The 17804-nt window shown below is 41.4% G+C and overlaps 1 protein-coding gene across 2 annotated transcripts in view; it reads left to right on the forward strand.

The window, feature by feature from the left end:
• The window catches only part of HAAO (3-hydroxyanthranilate 3,4-dioxygenase), a 37246-nt gene that overhangs the window by 2324 nt on the left and 17118 nt on the right, over window positions 1-17804 (forward strand). The window contains exons 2-4 of one of the 2 annotated variants that reach the window (XM_048508143.1): window positions 971-1049; window positions 8570-8653; window positions 14956-15062. In XM_048508143.1, the coding sequence (XP_048364100.1) occupies window positions 971-1049; window positions 8570-8653; window positions 14956-15062 (270 nt within the window). The remainder of the gene's footprint in view (window positions 1-970; window positions 1050-8569; window positions 8654-14955; window positions 15063-17804) is intronic. The other variant, XM_048508153.1, reaches the window with a different exon arrangement.

Raw genomic sequence — 17804 nt, forward strand, 5'->3', positions numbered from 1 at the left:
TCCAGATAGGATTAGACCACCTGAGTTATGGTGTTTCAATGTTTCTCTTCTTAATGATGATCCAAAAAAAAACAGATGATGGCTGAGTTATCAGAATATTTTAATATGAATCAATGAACAACTAGTATTTGTTCTATTGTATTTGGCAAAGTCAAACAGAAAAATGTCTTTGGTCATTTTTCCAGGGGTAGTGGGGTCCTATTAAAAATGGTGGCAGTTTTAAGGGAGCCAAATTTCTTTGGCATGAGTTGGCTCATGTTGGCCCTGCCACTATTAAAAAAAGATTGGGGAAAATCCCCTCTCCCACCTCTTCTCCTCTCTCTTTTCCCTCACTTATTTGATTGCTAGCCAGGCTGGTGTAGAACTCCGCCATCACAGCTGCACTCAAGGTAAATGTGGAGAAGGGGGGTCATGGGGTAAAATTTGGATTCAGGTTAAGGGACCGATTTGTTTTCTTGAAAACTAGGTATTCCTGATATGGAGATTCAGAAAAAATCTGGGTTTTCGGGGGGGGGGGATAATTTTTTTCACACTTCTGCTATTGAAGGGGTGCTTGCAAAGCTTGTATTAGAAGGAAAACCATTATGTATGCTTCTCATAAGAAGAAGCTTAGAGAAATGAAATAATGTGAGAAGATATATTGAAATATCTTTTAACCTTTTTGCTCTATTTCCACACTAGATCTTTATTTGGAACTGCAAAGATTAAATATGAACTAACATACTATCCGTTAAAGTAGAATAGGCTTAGCTTGTTCATGCCACTTATATTGGGAAAGTGGTGAGAAGCAAGGTAAAATTTTAGCTAATGGTTAAGACAGCAAAAGAAGAATATTCTGATTTTACTGTTACGTGTTTCAGTCATTTCATCATTAACTTTTTAAATAACTGAGGTGTAATATACCATTTTGTGTATTTTTGAAATTTAAAAAGCAGTGTAAAAAGTTATAACTTTTTTTGTTCTTCTAAAGGCACAAGCAGCAACTAAATGTAATGTTTGTCGGTGGACCAAACCAAAGGAAAGATTATCATATTGAAGAAGGAGAAGAGGTAAGACGTAGTGAAGTTATTTGTCTTATGAAGTGGTTTTATCTTTTTTTAAAATACTGAAGGTTGCTGCTGTTGATGCTCTTCCTCAGACCCCCTGATATTACAATTAAAGCTGGGGACCTAGAAGGAGTCATGGGGGAAGGGAAATAAATAATTGGGGAAGTTTTCCTCCTGACCTGAATTCTCCCTCCAGTATTTTATGAGGCATTGGGATTTTGAGGAGGCCATCTTGTTGCTGCTGTCAACACTCCAAGGCCAATGAGCATTTTTAGACTTCATCAGTCCATGTTGGGTTAGTCTTCTTTTTAAATGTATGAAATTATATTTTTCTGCAGATCAAGGGAGTTCCAAAATATGTAGAAATACCATCTTTGTCTCTGGTTTGGCACCTTCTATGACAGGCAAATTGTTGGCAGAGTAGTTAAAAGAGCTGCACAAATTGATCTAAGTTTGCTAAAGCTTTATTCAGGAACTAATGTACTTAATAGAAAAAACAGAGATAGGTTTCCTAACTACATCTCTAGTTGTGAGAATGACTGTGGATCTTCCAAGAAGAAACAGGATATTTCCCTAAGAGTAGCAATCTGGAGACTGACAAGGAACGACACTTAACAGGAGATAAGGTATTGACCCCTCAATCCTTTTTGTCCTCTTTCTGCCCCTTGAAGGGTTTTTTAATTACACACCAGACATTGCCTATTTAAACAAATGACCCAATAACAAATGGCTTTTATAGTTGAAGAGAATAATCTCTAGTCTCCTGACTGCCAGTGATATCTGAAGAATATAAATAATTTGGAAATTTCCCTACATGTACCCAAGCCTTTCTCACCAGAATTCTATAAATTTTCAGGGGCTTGAAGAAATCAGCTTTCCTATCTCACTCTGTCCATTTCTGCAGAGCACAAGTAGATGGGGGGTAGACCCAGCATCATATATACTGGGGCACAGCTCCTTGCATCTTTTCAAGGCCGAGGCAGTTCTGGGAAGTAATACTCCAGTTTGTTCTGTACAGCCCAGGTTTTTTGTATTTACCCAGTAGACAAAAAGACAGAAGGAAACTGCTTCCCCCCCCCCACCCGCTTCCCCCTGCACGATCCATGCATCATCGGCTCCAAGTGCAAGAGGAAATGGCTTCCCCCCTGCTTTCCCCTGCATGAGCAATGCATTGCCAGATCCTTGTGCAAGAGAGAACAGCTTCCTCTCCCACCTTGCTTTCCCCTGCACGAGCCATGCACCACCAGCTCCAAGTGCAAGAGGGAATGGCTCCCCCCCCCACTTTCCCCTGCATGAGCCACACATCACAGGCTCCAAGTGCAAGAGGGAACAGTTTTTTTCTCCACCCCACTTTTCCCTGCACGATCCATGCATTGCCGACTCCTGGTGCAAGAGGGAATGCCCCCCCCCCCCGCTTTCCCCTGCGCAATCCATGCATTGCGGCTCCAAAGGCAAGAGGGAATGCCCCCCCCCCCCCACGTATTGCTGGCTGCAAAGGAAAAAGAATGGGAAAAATAACAGGTCTGCTCCTGTGGTGTTTGCGCAGCAGCGAGATCAAACAGAGACATTTTAAAAGAACCACCAATTTGGCAATTTTTAAAAGTTGTGGGGCAAAGGAAAAATAGTAGGGCAACCCCAGGGCAGATCCTGTGCAGCTTCAGGAACCTTGCAGAATTCCCAGCTGCACAGGGATATTTTCCATGCTCACTCCAGGATATTTTGACCATGCAAAAAGGGCCTCTGTCTCCTTCTCCTTTAACAGAATTGCAGTGGCTCTCAATATTCTCTGCCTTCTAGAGAATGATCAGTCACTTTGGGACACATTTGTGTCACACCTTTTCATTTAGTTACTTAACTAAGTCATACTTTTCTACATGTCTGAGAGAATCCCATTATGTAGATATCCTTACCTTGTTCGTGGATGACCTGGTTATACTAGTACTCTGATTAGTAGAACATGCCTAATTGACCACTAAGTAGAGTAAACAATGATTATATAAAGTATCATTAATGTGTATAGAATTATACAGAAACATAAGTAAAAAGAAGGTTTTGTATTGTATTGAGCTGTTAGGGTTGCCAGCCTCCAGGTGGAGTCTCCCAGAATCAGAATGGATGCCTAGACAACATAGATCAGTTCCCCTGGAGAAAACTGCAGCTTTGGAGGGAAGACTGTATGGCATTACAACATGCTGATGTTCTTCCCTTCCCTAAACCCTCCCCTACCCACTCCACACTCCCAAATCTCCAGGTGTTTCCCAACCCATGTACAAGGTTTGTTGTGTTTATGGCGCACTGAAACCACTATGACAACATTGCTTTTATGTCTAACTTTGTTGGGAGGTCCAAAAATGGAGGGGACAGCAGGATGAGGGGAGGCACTAAAAAGAGATCAATAAGGTAAAAGGCATTTCCCTGTTCCTTTTGAAGAGGATGAAGACACTGATTTGTTACTCAAGCAACTGGGTATATCTTTGTACATACCATGAGCATGCAAAGGGAAGAACATTCCAAACGATATTGCCATGATTTTATATGCTTAGGTGTGAGCCTTGGAAGTTGGAACTGAATTGATTTTCTTGAGCTTTTTTGGCAATCAGACCAAAGAAGCATCAAACTCTTTAAAAATGTTACATGGACAAACACAAAATAGAACAAAAACAATAAAAAGAAAAATGAATATATGAAATATTCTTTTCAAATTAACAAATAAAAGTGCATTACTGCCTTAAAGAAAAAAGTAAAGTCATATCAATATAACTTTCAATGTTCACCAATTGTACATGCTTAATCTATTAAGATTTGTACAGTTTTCATGCAAATACTTCAGAGTATTCTACCCAATTGATCGTTTCCAGTTTCATATGTTATCTTGCTAACCACACATGAAGCTATTTTTAAACACCAACAAACATTACAGGCATCTGAGATTTCTGATATATGAATAAACTGTAGTTTTACCAAATATCCAGTAGATGTCAATGTATTTCCTTGTATTAAAAATGCAATTGGGAAATATACAGGTGGACAAGGTATATAAAATATACCTCTATAGATGCCCATCATATATGCAGGATAAACATTAGAAGCAAAAACTACCAGGCCACAACCACACAGCCTGTAAAACTGAGAGCAGCCTGTTGATTCTGGCGGGAAAGCCTTTGACAATACAAAATCAATGGCCGTTTCCGCATGGGCCAAAAACGGCGGCCTGGGGGTGGTAAAAATGCCGCCCCCAGGCCGCCGTTCGCACAGGCGGCGCTGCTGAAACGCAGCAGCGCCGACCTGGCTGCCCTTCCCCTCCCCTCCCTTTAAAGGGTTGTTTTTGAGGGAACAGCGTCTTCCCGGAGCCGCCTGTCGTCCGCCGGCCTTTCCTGAGGCCGCACGCACGCTTGCGTGCGAACGGCCTCCGCCCCCACGCCGGCAGAATTCTTGCCGGTGTGGGGGCGCCTGGGGGGCCGTGCGGAAACGGCCAATCATTGTTAGCTTTAGGGTTAGTTTCCAGTTCCAGGGAATGAGGAGAGTAGGCTTGGTGATTCAGATGCAATGAATATGTTATGTGTCTTATTTGGGCAAACAGATAATTTTATGCCCAAATAAATCCATATTTTACCAAATTTTTAGGGTATTTACCAATCCTAGAGGAGAGGCTTGGGTAATAGCAGGTATGTAGACTGAAGGCCATCAGAATCCATTGCTTTGGGCTATTGCCTCAAATTACCTCATAGCAGGACACATGAAGACATGGAGCTACCTTCTACTAAGTTAGGATATTCATCTCTACAAGTCAATATTGTTTACTCTGACTGGCAGCAGCTCAACGGGGTCTCTGGGGGAACACTTTCACATCACTTACTACTTGATTCCTTCAACTGGAGATGTTGTAGATTGAACTGGAGACGAGCCCTTCGGGGGAGGGCGGTCTATAAACCCAAATAACAACAACAACAACAACAACAACAACAACAACAACAACAACTATTATTATTATTATTATTATTATTATTATTATTATTATTATTATTATTATTATTATTATTATTATTATTATTATTATTATACACATAACAACACAGCAGAAGAGTCTGGAATTCATCTCTGAATATCGAGTCCTTCCCAAGGACCTAGGATATTAGAGGTATTTGCGTAGAATATGTGCAGTTCCTAGAATAATAATAATAATAATGATGATGATGATGATGATGATGATGATGATGATGATGATGATGATGATGATGATGATGATGATGATGATGATGATGATGATGATTATCATTAAGGAGCAGCAGTGGCGTAGGAGGTTAAGAGCTCGTGTATCTAATCTGGAGGAACCGGGTTTGATTCCCAGCTCTGCCGCCTGAGCTGTGGAGGCTTATCTGGGGAATTCAGATTAGCCTGTACACTCCCACACATGCCAGCTGGGTGACCTTGGGCTAGTCACAGCTTCTCAGAGCTCTCTCAGCCCCACCCACCTCACAGGGTGTTTGTTGTGAGCGGGGAAGGGCAAGGAGATTGTCAGCCCCTTTGAGTCTCCTACAGGAGAGAAAGGGGGGATATAAATCCAAACTCTTCTTCTTCTTCTTCTTCTTCTTCTTCTCTTCCCAGCGTAGTGATGTTGACAGACTTTACCTACCCAGAAAATCAGGAGGTAGAGGGCTTCTGCAAGTGAAACAAACGGTGGAAGAAGAGAAACATTCACTGGCAGATTATGTGAAAAACAGTGAAGAACCACATTGATGGAAGTCAACAGCAGAAAACTGCTCAAAGTGCAAAAGACAAAGAGTGAATACCGTAAAAATACACTGCAAAGCAGAAGAGAAAACTGGCAAAAGAAGGCTCTCCATGGACAGTTCCTAGAAAAAATTGAGGACAAAATTGACAAGGAAAAAAAAACTAATTGTGGCTCACAAATGGAACTTTGAAAAAGGAGACTGAGAGCTTGATTCTTGCAGCCCAAGAACAAGCAATTCGAACAAACGCCATCAAAGCCAGAATTGAAAAGTCAACTACAGATCCCAAGTGCAGACTCTGCAAGGAAGCAGACGAAACAATAGATCACATACTTAGCTGCTGCAAGAAGATCGCGCAGACGGACTACAAGCAGAGGCATAATACTGTTGCTCAGATGATTCACTGGAACTTGTGCCACAACTACCATCTGCCTGTGACAAAGAACTGGTGGAATCACAAACCTGAAAAGGTAACTGAAAATGAACACGTAAAACTACTCTGGGACTTCCGAATTCAGACTGACAAAGTTTTGGAACACAATACTCCTGACCTCACGATTGTGGAAAAAAAAAGAAAGTGTGGATAGTTGATGTTGCAATTCCTGGTGACAGCAGGATTGATGAGAAGCAACTGGAAAAACTTACACGATACGAGGATTTAAGGATTGAACTACAAAGACTCTGGCACAAACCAGTAAAGGTGGTCCCAGTGGTGATCGGCACACTGGGTGCAGTGCCTAAAGATCTTGAACGGCACTTAAAAACAATTGGCGCTGACAAAATCACCATATGTCAGCTGCAAAGGCCACCCTACTCGGCTCTGCACGCATTATTCGTCGATACATCACACAGTCCTAGATGCTTGGGAAGTGTCCGACGTGTGATGTAATACAAAATCCAGCATATTGATCTTGCTTGCTGTGTGTAACTGTCTTGTATCAATAATAATAATAATAATAATAATAATAATAATAATAATAATAATAATAATAATAATTTGGATCATAGATGTTGCTGTGCCAGTTGACAGCAGGGTAGAGGACAAAGAGCTGGAAAAGATCACAAAATACAAGGACCTACAAATTGAAGTTGAACGATTGTGGCAGAAAAGAACAACAGTAATCCCACTAGTAGTCGGTGCTCTAGGAGGAATCCCAAGAAATCTTGAAAAACATCTGGAAAGCCTAAACTTGGACAGAACATCAGTCCACATGCTGCAGAAAGCAGCACTTCTAGGAACTGCACACATTCTACGCAAATACCTCTAATATCCTAGGTCCTTGGGAAGGACTCGATATTCAGAGATGAATTCCAGACACTTGTGCTGTGTTGTTATGTGTATAATAATAATATTCTGAATTTCAGGCAAAGCCCAGTCTCTGCCCTAATCTGTCTAGGGCACTAATGTTCACCAAAGCATGCTTGTACATGAACTGTGCACACAAACCAAAGTTGTACATGAAGTTCCTATCTGTTATCCAACAGATGGAGCCACAGGCTCAAAGCTTAAAATTCCACTGTTTAGGAATGAAGCTGGACTGAGTGTTCCCTTCTCCCTCATTAAACAGAAGTGGTATATTAAGACTTGTTGAAAAGACTCCATGTCCTCAGTTCTGAACACTCCACCAGCATACCTTTAGATTGGGAGGCTCATTTAACTTGATTTTATTATCCCTTTACTCACTCCAGGAATTATGAAACTTGTTGACTAATAATTGCCTGAAATAAATTGTTAAATAACAATTTTCACTGAACATAAATATTACACTGCATATTAAATCAACGTCAACTTTACAATAGATGTGAAAATACGTTTATTTGTAATAATGGCTTTGAAAGCCACAGAAGGAAGTGCTTGATGGAATTAGTTTTATCATGAACATGTTGGTCCTCTCCTGTAGGATGTATTTCTGTGTTTGGCTGTTTCTGCATGGGCAGAAGAAGCGGCTGGCCACCATCATAATTTATGCCGGTGGAGCCTTGGGCCCACTCACACGGTCCCACGCAAGCAGTCCCGAAGCCGCCATGGGCTGCAAAGGCAGCTCTGTACGGAGCCATCTTTGGTTTGTTTTGTTTGCCTACCTTTTCTCCCTGCGAAGCTCTGGACAGAAGAAAGGACATGTCCGGAAGTCAGAGGGCAGCGTGGGTGTGTCCCTTCTGTCCTCCAGAGCTTCACAGGGAGAAAAGGTAGGTAAACAAAACAAACTGTAAGTGCCTAAAAGTGGTGCCCACATACCAGTGCGCTTCACACGGCACTGGCGGGAAGACGCCACTCATTGAGTGACTCAAGAAAGCAGCATTTCCCCTCTTTGTTGTGGGGAAAGCATGGCACTTCTGCGCTGCAGCTGCTGCAGAGATAGTTGGCCAATGCGGAAACGGCCTTAAAGTCAAGTTACATCTGATGGTTAGCTATGAGAATGTTTTCCATACTCCCCATACCCTAGAAAGTTGTGGAAAGATGCATCCAGGATCCTTTCCATGAAGAGAAGGTTTATCACTTTCCTGAGCCCAACTCTCATCCATTTCACTTTCTCTGAGCTACTTTTTGCCCTACTAAAGAAAAGATATCTGCAGTCATATCTTTTCCTTTTCTGGCCAGGGGGTGAAGCACCTTTGGAAGGTGGAAAATGTAGGACCTGAGGGAAATGCTGACTGAGAATTTTCTACATCCCCAACAAAATTTCTAGAAGTGCTGGGTATTCCCCTTGGGGATTGTGTGAGAATAAAGACTTGAACCCAGGTCATGCTGTATGAGGCATATTGATTTGTAATCTATTTTGTTCTATACTGCAGTTGTTCTACCAGATAGAAGGAGATATGTGTCTGAAGATAATAGAAAATGGAAAACACAAAGATGTGTACATTAAAGAAGGAGAGGTAAACATAGATTTGTAAAAGTATGTTATGTGTCTTTGGGAGGAAACCGTTTATACAGTCTTGGTTTTGTTTGCTGTTTTATTGCAGTATTCTTTGATAAGACAAGCCACCTAAATTGACTGGTGGCTTAACTCTTTAGCATTGCAAGCAAACATTGACTACATAAATAGTTCCTTATTATGCTGGTTGGATGCTGGCGCTAACTGATAATGAATTACACTTTGCAATTCAGTAGCATTTCACTTCAGTAATACATGGTACAAAAAGCAGTTGAACAGATTGTACAAACATTATAAAACAGACATAAAGGAAATGTTATTAATCCAATATTCTGTTTTAATGGAGCCTAAAATGTTATATTCTGATATACCAGCAGTGGTTGACTTTGGGGCAAGTGAGTTACCTGAAGAGAGCATTATAAGTGATTGTCTTGTTCTACAAGGTTGTCATTTTGTGAGACTAGGGTAATGCAGTCATCAAGGCTACAAACTCAAATTCTTGAGGATACAAGTTCAGGCATAATGAAGAAAGAAAATATACTTTTTGCCATCTTCACAGAAGATAGTGAACCATAGTAGCAGTATTGCACCTACAGCACTGTCCTGATATATGAGGTAGGAGTATCAAAACCATAATGGCTGAAAGGGGCTACAAACACCATGCCTTGAGGTGATTTTGCCTCATGTCTACAGAACTAGGACAAAGGATGTGGTGAAGTACTAAGATATCAAGTAGATATCCTTTTGAGCCATTTGGGATAGGGCAGGCTAGAAATGTGAAAAAATGAATGAATGAATGAATGAATGAATGAATGAATGAATGAATGAATGAATGAATGAATGAATGAATGAATGAATGAATGAATGAATGAAGGTATTTCAGATGTTATGTCAACAAACTGGTGCCAGTTTTGATGTCTGTCTTGAAGATTGGTCACCCACATCAAACAGCCCTTTGCAAGATTTAATTTTATCAACTTTGTATCTTCTGATGGAGTGAAAAGAGCAATGTAAATTAGTTGCTATGAATGTCAGGACACCATTTGCCAGTGCTTGATCACAAACTTTTTATCACAACTTTAGAATTCATTAGCAGTTAGTTGCTTGTGAAGTGTTTTTTTCTTCCTTCCAGTTTACACACAATTAGCATATCTTCCTGCACACAGTTTTATGCCTCTTGCTGATATCAACATCCCACCATTTGTATAAATAAAATAAATTAGAAGAAAACCATATCCCCCACAGACTTATAACTAGCCTTTGCAATGATGGAGCAATACAAATGGATAATTATGAAGGAAATACTCTTAAGCAAGCAGCAAGTTTATCTGTAATTTATATTACTGGAACCCAAATTATGCTAATGTATAACATGTTCCATGGAGAGTGCAGTTGGTTTTTCATTTTAATTGTGTCTAGCAGTTATATTTTTAATTAGGGAATGCTTGTACATCTACACATAAGCTGTTATATTAACAGCTCAGGAGGAAAAGGAGCCACCATGTCTATTTTGAAGTAAATATTCTTATGGTTCCATTTGCCAAAGAGTATCTGAATGCCTACAGCTGCTGGGCGGAAATGAAAAGTGAGAGGCCTTTGAAAGAGAGAGATGAAGAAAATGAAACCTAGTAAGGATGTGCATTCTGAAATTCTTGAACTGGAAATATGAAGTTATTACCATGATTTCTATAATGATGAGCACAAATCCAGAATTTTTTGGCATTATGAGAAACACCCCCCTCCCCACTGAAAAAAATCTGGGTTAGGGTGCATTATAAACCCTGTTCAAGGTTGTGTTCGGGCAGTTGTAACTGCTCTTCTTTGCAGTTGCTGCTGCCAAGGTTTGTGGCTGCTGCTCTGAATCAGAAGACATTTGTAGAGGAAGGAGACACCCCATGCATCAGTCACTCCTTACAGCAGCAATAATTAAGATAACCCTAAAGTGGATACCCAGAGTCAAGACATATGTCTCATAGCATTGGTAGAATTAGTTTATCACTACCAGTCATACGTACATGTGCTCTGTAGTGGCGTAGGAGGTTAAGAGCTCATGTATCTAATCTGGAGGAACCGGGTTTGATTCCCAGCTCTGCCGCCTGAGCTGTGGAGGCTTATCTGGGGAATTCAGATTAGCCTGTACACTCCCACACATGCCAGCTGGGTGACCTTGGGCTAGTCACAGCTTCTCAGACCTCTCTCAGCCCCACCTACCTCACAGGGTGTTTGTTGTGAGCGGGGAAGGGCAAGGAGATTGTAAGCCCCTTTGAGTCTCCTGCAGGAGAGAAAAGGGGGATATAAATCCAAACTCCTCCTCCTCCTCCTCTTCTTCTTCTTCTTCTTCTTCTTCTTCTTCTTCTTCTTCTTCTTCTTCTTCTTCTTCTTCTTCTTCTTCTTCTTCTTCTTCTTCTTCTTCTTCTTCTTCTTAATTTAATTAATGTTTCCCCTCAAAATCAATTCAAAAACTCCAGTTGGGGCAGAATGCCACAGCTTGGCTATTATTTGGAGCTAGATTAAGCATGCATATTACTTCCATCCTACGGTCACCCCACAGGCTACTCGTCAGTTTCTGGGGTCAGTTTAAAATACTGGTTATCATGAACAAAGCCTTTCATGACTTGGGCCCTCAGATCTACAAGATCGTCTTTCTCACATGCTTAGCCACAGTAGCTTTGCACATCTGAGTAGGACCTTCTGCAGATGCCAACCTGCAGTTGTGCAAAATCAACAGCCCCCTGAACCCATGACTTTTCTGTTGTGGCCCACAGCTTGTGGAATGGTCTGCCTGAAGAGATCAAGAAGGCTTCCATTCTTCTGGCACAAGTTTACACAAACAATATAAACTGAGGTGCTGTGTGGTTTCCGGGCTGTATGGTTGTGTTCTAGCATCTTCAGAGGATGCCAGCCACAGATGCAGGCGAAATGTCAGGAGAGAATGCTGCTAGAACGCGGCCATACAGCCTGGAAACCACACAGCACCCCAGTGATTCCGGCCGTGAAAGCCTTCGACAATACAATATAAACTGAATTTTTTAAAACTGAAATTTTCTATACAGGCAATAGGGTAGCCCTACAAAATGATTTGCAAAGTTACTTGGACACATTATTAGGAACCATAGCCCGTATTAGTGCGTATAGTTTGCTTTGAGTTGGCTCCCGTTGTGTAATTTCTCACCATTTAATGTGTCATAGTAACAATTTCACTTAACTTCAGTTCAGTTTTTAAAAAAAACACCTCTGGTTGGTCTTACAACCCAACTTCTATTTCATCATTTATTGGATGCCCCATCTTGTTGATTGTATTGACTCATGCTATGTAATCCACCTTGAGTCCCAGTGAGAAAGGCATACATACATACATACATACATACATACATACATACATACATACATACACAGCAATTATTTTCCAAGATTGCAGTGATGGTGGGTAAGTAGGTGCTTGTTTTCCTGCAAAAAGAAATCTTGCTTAGCTGTTGTGGGTTTTCTGGGTCACAGATTGAAGCACATCTTACCATGACATGCCTCTGAAGATGTAACCATAGACAAAACATTAGGAGCATAAACTACTAGACCATGGCCACACAATCCAGAAAACTCATAACACCCAGTTGATTTCAGGCGTGAAAGCCTTAAAGAATACAAGTCTTCCTTACTTTGTGAGAAGAGATGGATCACAACAAGGAAGGATGGCAAATGCAAAGTTTCAGTGGTAAGGTTAAAAAAAATCATTAACCAGACACTGTAAAATTATGTAAAGAAACTGGATGCAGCAAGATAGATTTGTTTTTGTTTGTTTTTTAAAAGAAGACAAGTGACTGGTGCTGTTGATTGGGCTGCTGCTATTCTTCCCTCCTCCAGGAAACAGTGGGGAGAAGTGTACCAAGGAGCACATACTTCAGGAGTCTGTAAAAACAAACCCTTTCAGCCATTTTGCTTGAAACTTAAAAGGTCTTTTGATGAGAGGGAAGTCTGTGATTTGTGCAAATGTAACCCAACTTTTATTTTAAGAGGGATATTTATCATCAATGGAAAAGGATTTCAAGTATTTTGACAGTGTGATCCCGCCTTGTGACCCTAAACATTTGCAAGACTTTCAACAAAAACTTCAAAACCTGTTCTCTGTTTCATAAATAATAATGGACAGTACAATGGTGAAACGTGGCAATCAAATAAAATAATCAACATATAATAGTTCTGGCCTGTTGTGCAAAACAGACTAGCAGGGTCTCAGTCCTTTACAGTTCTGTCTAGCTGTGTACTGTAGCACTGTGGATGGACTTGGGGTCTGGGTAACCTTTTTCCATAGACTTGCAGCTTTGCTTTCCTTTGCTGAGCTGTTATGGCCTTAACAGGGGTAAGGGTTTTATTGAAGGGAATCTCCACCAGCTGCTAAAAGTGTAACAGCACACATGGAGGCTGTTTCCGCACGGCCCAAAAAACGACGGCCTGGGGGCGGTAAAAACGCCACCCCCAGGCCGCCGTTCGCACAGGCGGCGCTGCTGCAACGCAGCAGCGCCGACCTGACTGCGCTCCCCCCCAGGGCGGCGTCAGGCTGCCCTAAACAACAACCCTTTAAAGGTTGTTGTTGGGGGGGAAGACACTGTCTCCCTTCTCCGCCCCACTCACGATGTCTCCGTCGTCGCCTGCTGGCCGTGGAAGCCCCGCCCACACTGTCCTCCGACCTCCTGCGGGGGCCTCTGCTTGGCCTGCTCGCACGCTTGCGTGCGAACGGGCTTGCGCCCCCATGCCGGCAGAACTCTTGGCTGCGTGGGGGCGCATGGCGGCCGTGCGGAAACGGCCATAGTTTTTAAAAGTAGCAAAGGGGAATGAACTCACATTGGCAGATCAGGAGAGGGGCCAAGAGGAGATCTTTTAGACTGTATAATACGGGGAAGGAATTCTGGCAATGAATATTCCACAGAGACGCAAGAGTCCAAATTGAATTTAAATGTTTTATATAAATTTGTTCAAAAATACAAACACACGGTAAGACATAAGGGCACATACATTCAAGTTCCTAAGATATAAAAAGGTTTTAAAAGATAGATTGGATGATAGAAATGGAGGGGGGTTTTCAGGGTAATACGTTACCTAAATTCAGCTGAAGAAGATTTTGTAGAAGGCAAGGATTCAAATGACCAGCATCTGAATCCAGGTGAAGGACGATATCGTGTCTCAAACTGACCAGACCAAGGAAGGTACAGGCTAGTAAGAGCACATGTGTTAGGGTGAACTAAACTTTTATACCCTTTTGCCCAGGTAGGGGCGGGAACAAGTGAGTTTTAAGTTTCATTTTTCTAAATTCTCTGGAACTTCCCATGCTGGTCTTGCTGGGCTGAGCCCTATCTAAAAGCTCTTCTATTGTTCTAAATCTAAACCTTGGGACAATGGGAGTCAATTGGTCCTAGATTATATCAGGAAGCACAGAATGGCTTTATGCAAAGTAACTCTTACAGTCTCTGCCTTCAGTATTCAGATTTGAATGAGGCTTGATTGATTCAGGATGGGATCTTGTTGTTAGGGAGATCATATCTGGAGGTTGGGGAAATGCAAGGAAACAACCATCTGTTGCTAGAAGAGATGGTGAAATTCAGCAACTGATGCTAAAGTGGCTTTCCATATTCTTTGTTTTAACAGTATCTTTGCAAGGTGTGGTAATCAAGATCATGGCCACAAACAAAATGAGACCTCCAGGTTATGCTGGAGTAACTCATTATCTTAACTCAGCTTTTGTTAAAGTAGTTTTGACCTTTTGGCTGTGGTCTGCCTTCAGCTTGGACACTCTGCTAACCACACAAAAATATGAGAGGTGGCTTCTGCCTATGTAGTTTAACAGGAAAATATTATGAAATAATATATATATATATATATTATAGGATTGGTCAGAGGGCTTACAGATCCCTCTCTCCTTATTGTCAAGCATTCAAAGATAGCCCTGAAATATCAGAACTCTCTGAAGGAAATTGAACATTTTCTTCCTTATATGGTAAAATTTGAGCTGTTTAGCTCCCCTAATGGACTTTGGGTTACACAAACTTGGTGATATTATCTTTTAAAACAACCACACCAGAACTTCAGTTTTGTTCCCGCACTGAATATAATGGTCTTGACATTCTGGAAAAAATTGCCCTTTTCAAACATGAACTTGAATCTCAAACTTATACTGTCGTACCCAAAAAATTGGGAATAAATAATAAAGAACGTTTTCCTAAATCCCAGATCTGAAATTATAATGATTTTTTTCTTGGAGCATACCTCTAAAACCTGTTATCTCAAAGTTATCTCAAATTTATTTTTGGACAGATGTTTCTCTTACCGGCCAGGATACCACACTCTCCCCAGCGATATGAAAACACTGTGGGATTGGTGATTGAAAGGCAAAGGCTAAAGACAGAAACTGATGGACTCAGGTGAAATATTGAGAACATTCCAGGAATGCACAAAATGATATTGAGTTAAACTATTGCATGACACCTCATATAATTTGGAATCAGTAAACTAGGGTACAGTAAAACTCCAGTTAACATCCACAGAAAAACATCTGTTTGTTTTAATGAAGATGGACTTCTTGTGGTCCCATGGTCCCATGTAGTCCATGGTCCCAAATTTCCAAATAACTTTGAACTGGTAGAACTGGTTAGCTACTTCAATAAAATCCATGTATTCTTAAATATATATCCATATTTTTATTGTGAGCAATTCATTGATGTTAAACCTCCTGTTTTTTTCAGTAATTGTGACTGTGTAGAATTCCAATAGTCCTCACTGCACAAAATTCATGGCTGTCAATGTGGATGTGTATCACTTTTTTGCACCAAAAGACACCTCCAACCAGTTCTGAAATGCCCTGTTAAACATTTAAGGGCTTGTGGAGGTGCTTAAGCATACCAATCACTCTTGCTGGCAGGGTAACTAATTTTAATGTAGCTGTAATTGTACACCTTGCCATTGTAATTGTACTTTTGCTTACATCTGTAACAATGCACACAGGAATTCAATACTCATTTAGACAGATTCTTTACTAATGCAATTTACAAGACATTTACTCCAGAGTAGCCCCATTTATTTAAATCAATTAGCAGTACATAATATATTTATTTTGTCAGCTTAGGTAAGATAGAACAATATGTTTGGTGAAAGATTTGTGCTTGAACACCAAACAATAATAAAACAGGGTAAACAGGCAATTTCAAGTAGATATGTGATGGCATTCTCCCCACCTCCAGAATCTCAGCTGATGTTGAAATTGAAGATTGAGAACCAGTGTGGTATACAGGTGTATACTGTTGGACTGGTACATGGGAGGCCCAGGTTTAAATCCCCACTCTTACCATGGAAGCTTTCTGGGCTACTGTGGGCCAGGCACATTCCTTCAGACTAATGTAAGCAGTCGGATCCCTCCTCTTTCTAAGGGCTGCCACAAAGGCACAGGGACCACAAAATGGATTTCTCTCAGAGAGGTTTGAGATGCATCTTGAGTGTCAAGAATGGGCAGGAAGGTAGTTGGCCTCTGCATTTTCCTCTGACCTGAAAGTGTGCCTGGCTGGAAAATGGATCAAGCTAATCCCCATTGTGTCACCCTGAGATGATTTAATCAGTGCTCTGAACAGACTTACCCAATCTGCACCATCCCAACAATCAATGAGTATTCAAGAGAATAGTCCAGGCATTATCTTGGGTCCTGATGACTCATCAAGCCTCTCCTAAGTTTTTGTTTAAATCCTAGGAAAGCAATACACTCTTTTATCGCTGGCTTTCCTGCCAGCTTACCTTACACCACCTTAGGACCCATTTGGTCCTTTGACCATTCATAGTGCAAGTGTTCCGATCCATACTCCAACCATCACTTGAGTTTGGGCTCTTCCTTTTGCTGCTGGAAATGCTGTTTGTTTGCTTTCCCTGGACATCCTTTCATGCAGTGGCGTAGTGTCAATGGGACGGGGGGCATGACGCCCCAGGCATGCAATGCAACAAGGGTGGGGTGGGGGCATTCCAGGGCGTTCTGGGGTCAGGGGTGGGTGCTGCTGTGGTAGGGGCACAGGGTGCACGCATGCCCCAGGCACAGTTCCCCCTCTCTCCGCCACTGCTTTCATGACTAGTAAATCACCCATCCCTGAAACCCTATCCAGCTTCCTCACTTTTATCCAGCTCTTGTATGCCTTGTGTGCATATATTGATTGCTTAAATATATTTCTTGTTTTAATTATTTTATTCTTTAATAAAACCAATTTTAGTTGTGCAACCACCTGCTCATTTAAGAGGTCTCATTCAGGCTATCCTGGTATACATAAGTTATCGATCCCAGTTACCAACTCTCCCTCTGTCTTCTTCTATTTCCCCCAACTTTACTGGAGACTGCCTGCTTACAGTAACAATCTTACCTCACAGGGTTGTTGTGAGGATAAAATGGAAGAAAGGAGAATTATGTAAGCTGCTTTGGGTCCCTTTTGGGGAGAAAAGTTGAGTGCAAATGGCCTTCGGTTTGCAAAGAGTATGGTTTGAAGGATTCAGTGCTTCTTTCAAGTGGCTGCTTCTCCACAAAAAACCATCCCAATCCTTTGTGGCTATTGGGCAGCAACTGTTGCAAGTCAGGCTTCCTACAACCCTATTTTCTCTCACAGGAAAGCTGTTGTTTTTCACCTTCTGCAAATCCTAGGAGACTTCTCACTACTATGGAATCTTATTTAGTTGCATTTGGAACAGAACAAGATCACACTTTATTATTTATTACGCCTTCCAAAATATTTTCATAGCATATTTAGTCCTTATCAGATTAATGTAACATTATTGTGATTATCCTTACCATTGTTCTCTGTAGAACTTGAAATGGTTGATCAGACCAAGAGATGAACCTACTGGTCACTTCATTTGGTGTAAGCCTACCACTTCACCAGGGTGACAGAACTTTGCTCTGAGTTCAGTCTTTTCCTACCTTCATTCAAGTGCATTGCTTTTTATGCATTCTTTGCTGGATCTTGACAGTTGTGCCACCTTCCAATTAGTTTGACATGTCAGAAGTCTATGGGCACAACTAGATGTTACATCCGGCACCAAAGCCTGACTCTGATATTTAGAGATGCCAGCTATGGCTTGGGAAATACTGGGAGATTTGGCGGGGGGCAGGAGGTGGATCCTGAGGATGCCGAGGTGTA

This window comes from Sphaerodactylus townsendi, linkage group LG01 (genome assembly GCF_021028975.2).
Source record: "Sphaerodactylus townsendi isolate TG3544 linkage group LG01, MPM_Stown_v2.3, whole genome shotgun sequence".
Classification (NCBI taxonomy): Eukaryota; Metazoa; Chordata; class Lepidosauria; order Squamata; family Sphaerodactylidae; genus Sphaerodactylus; species Sphaerodactylus townsendi.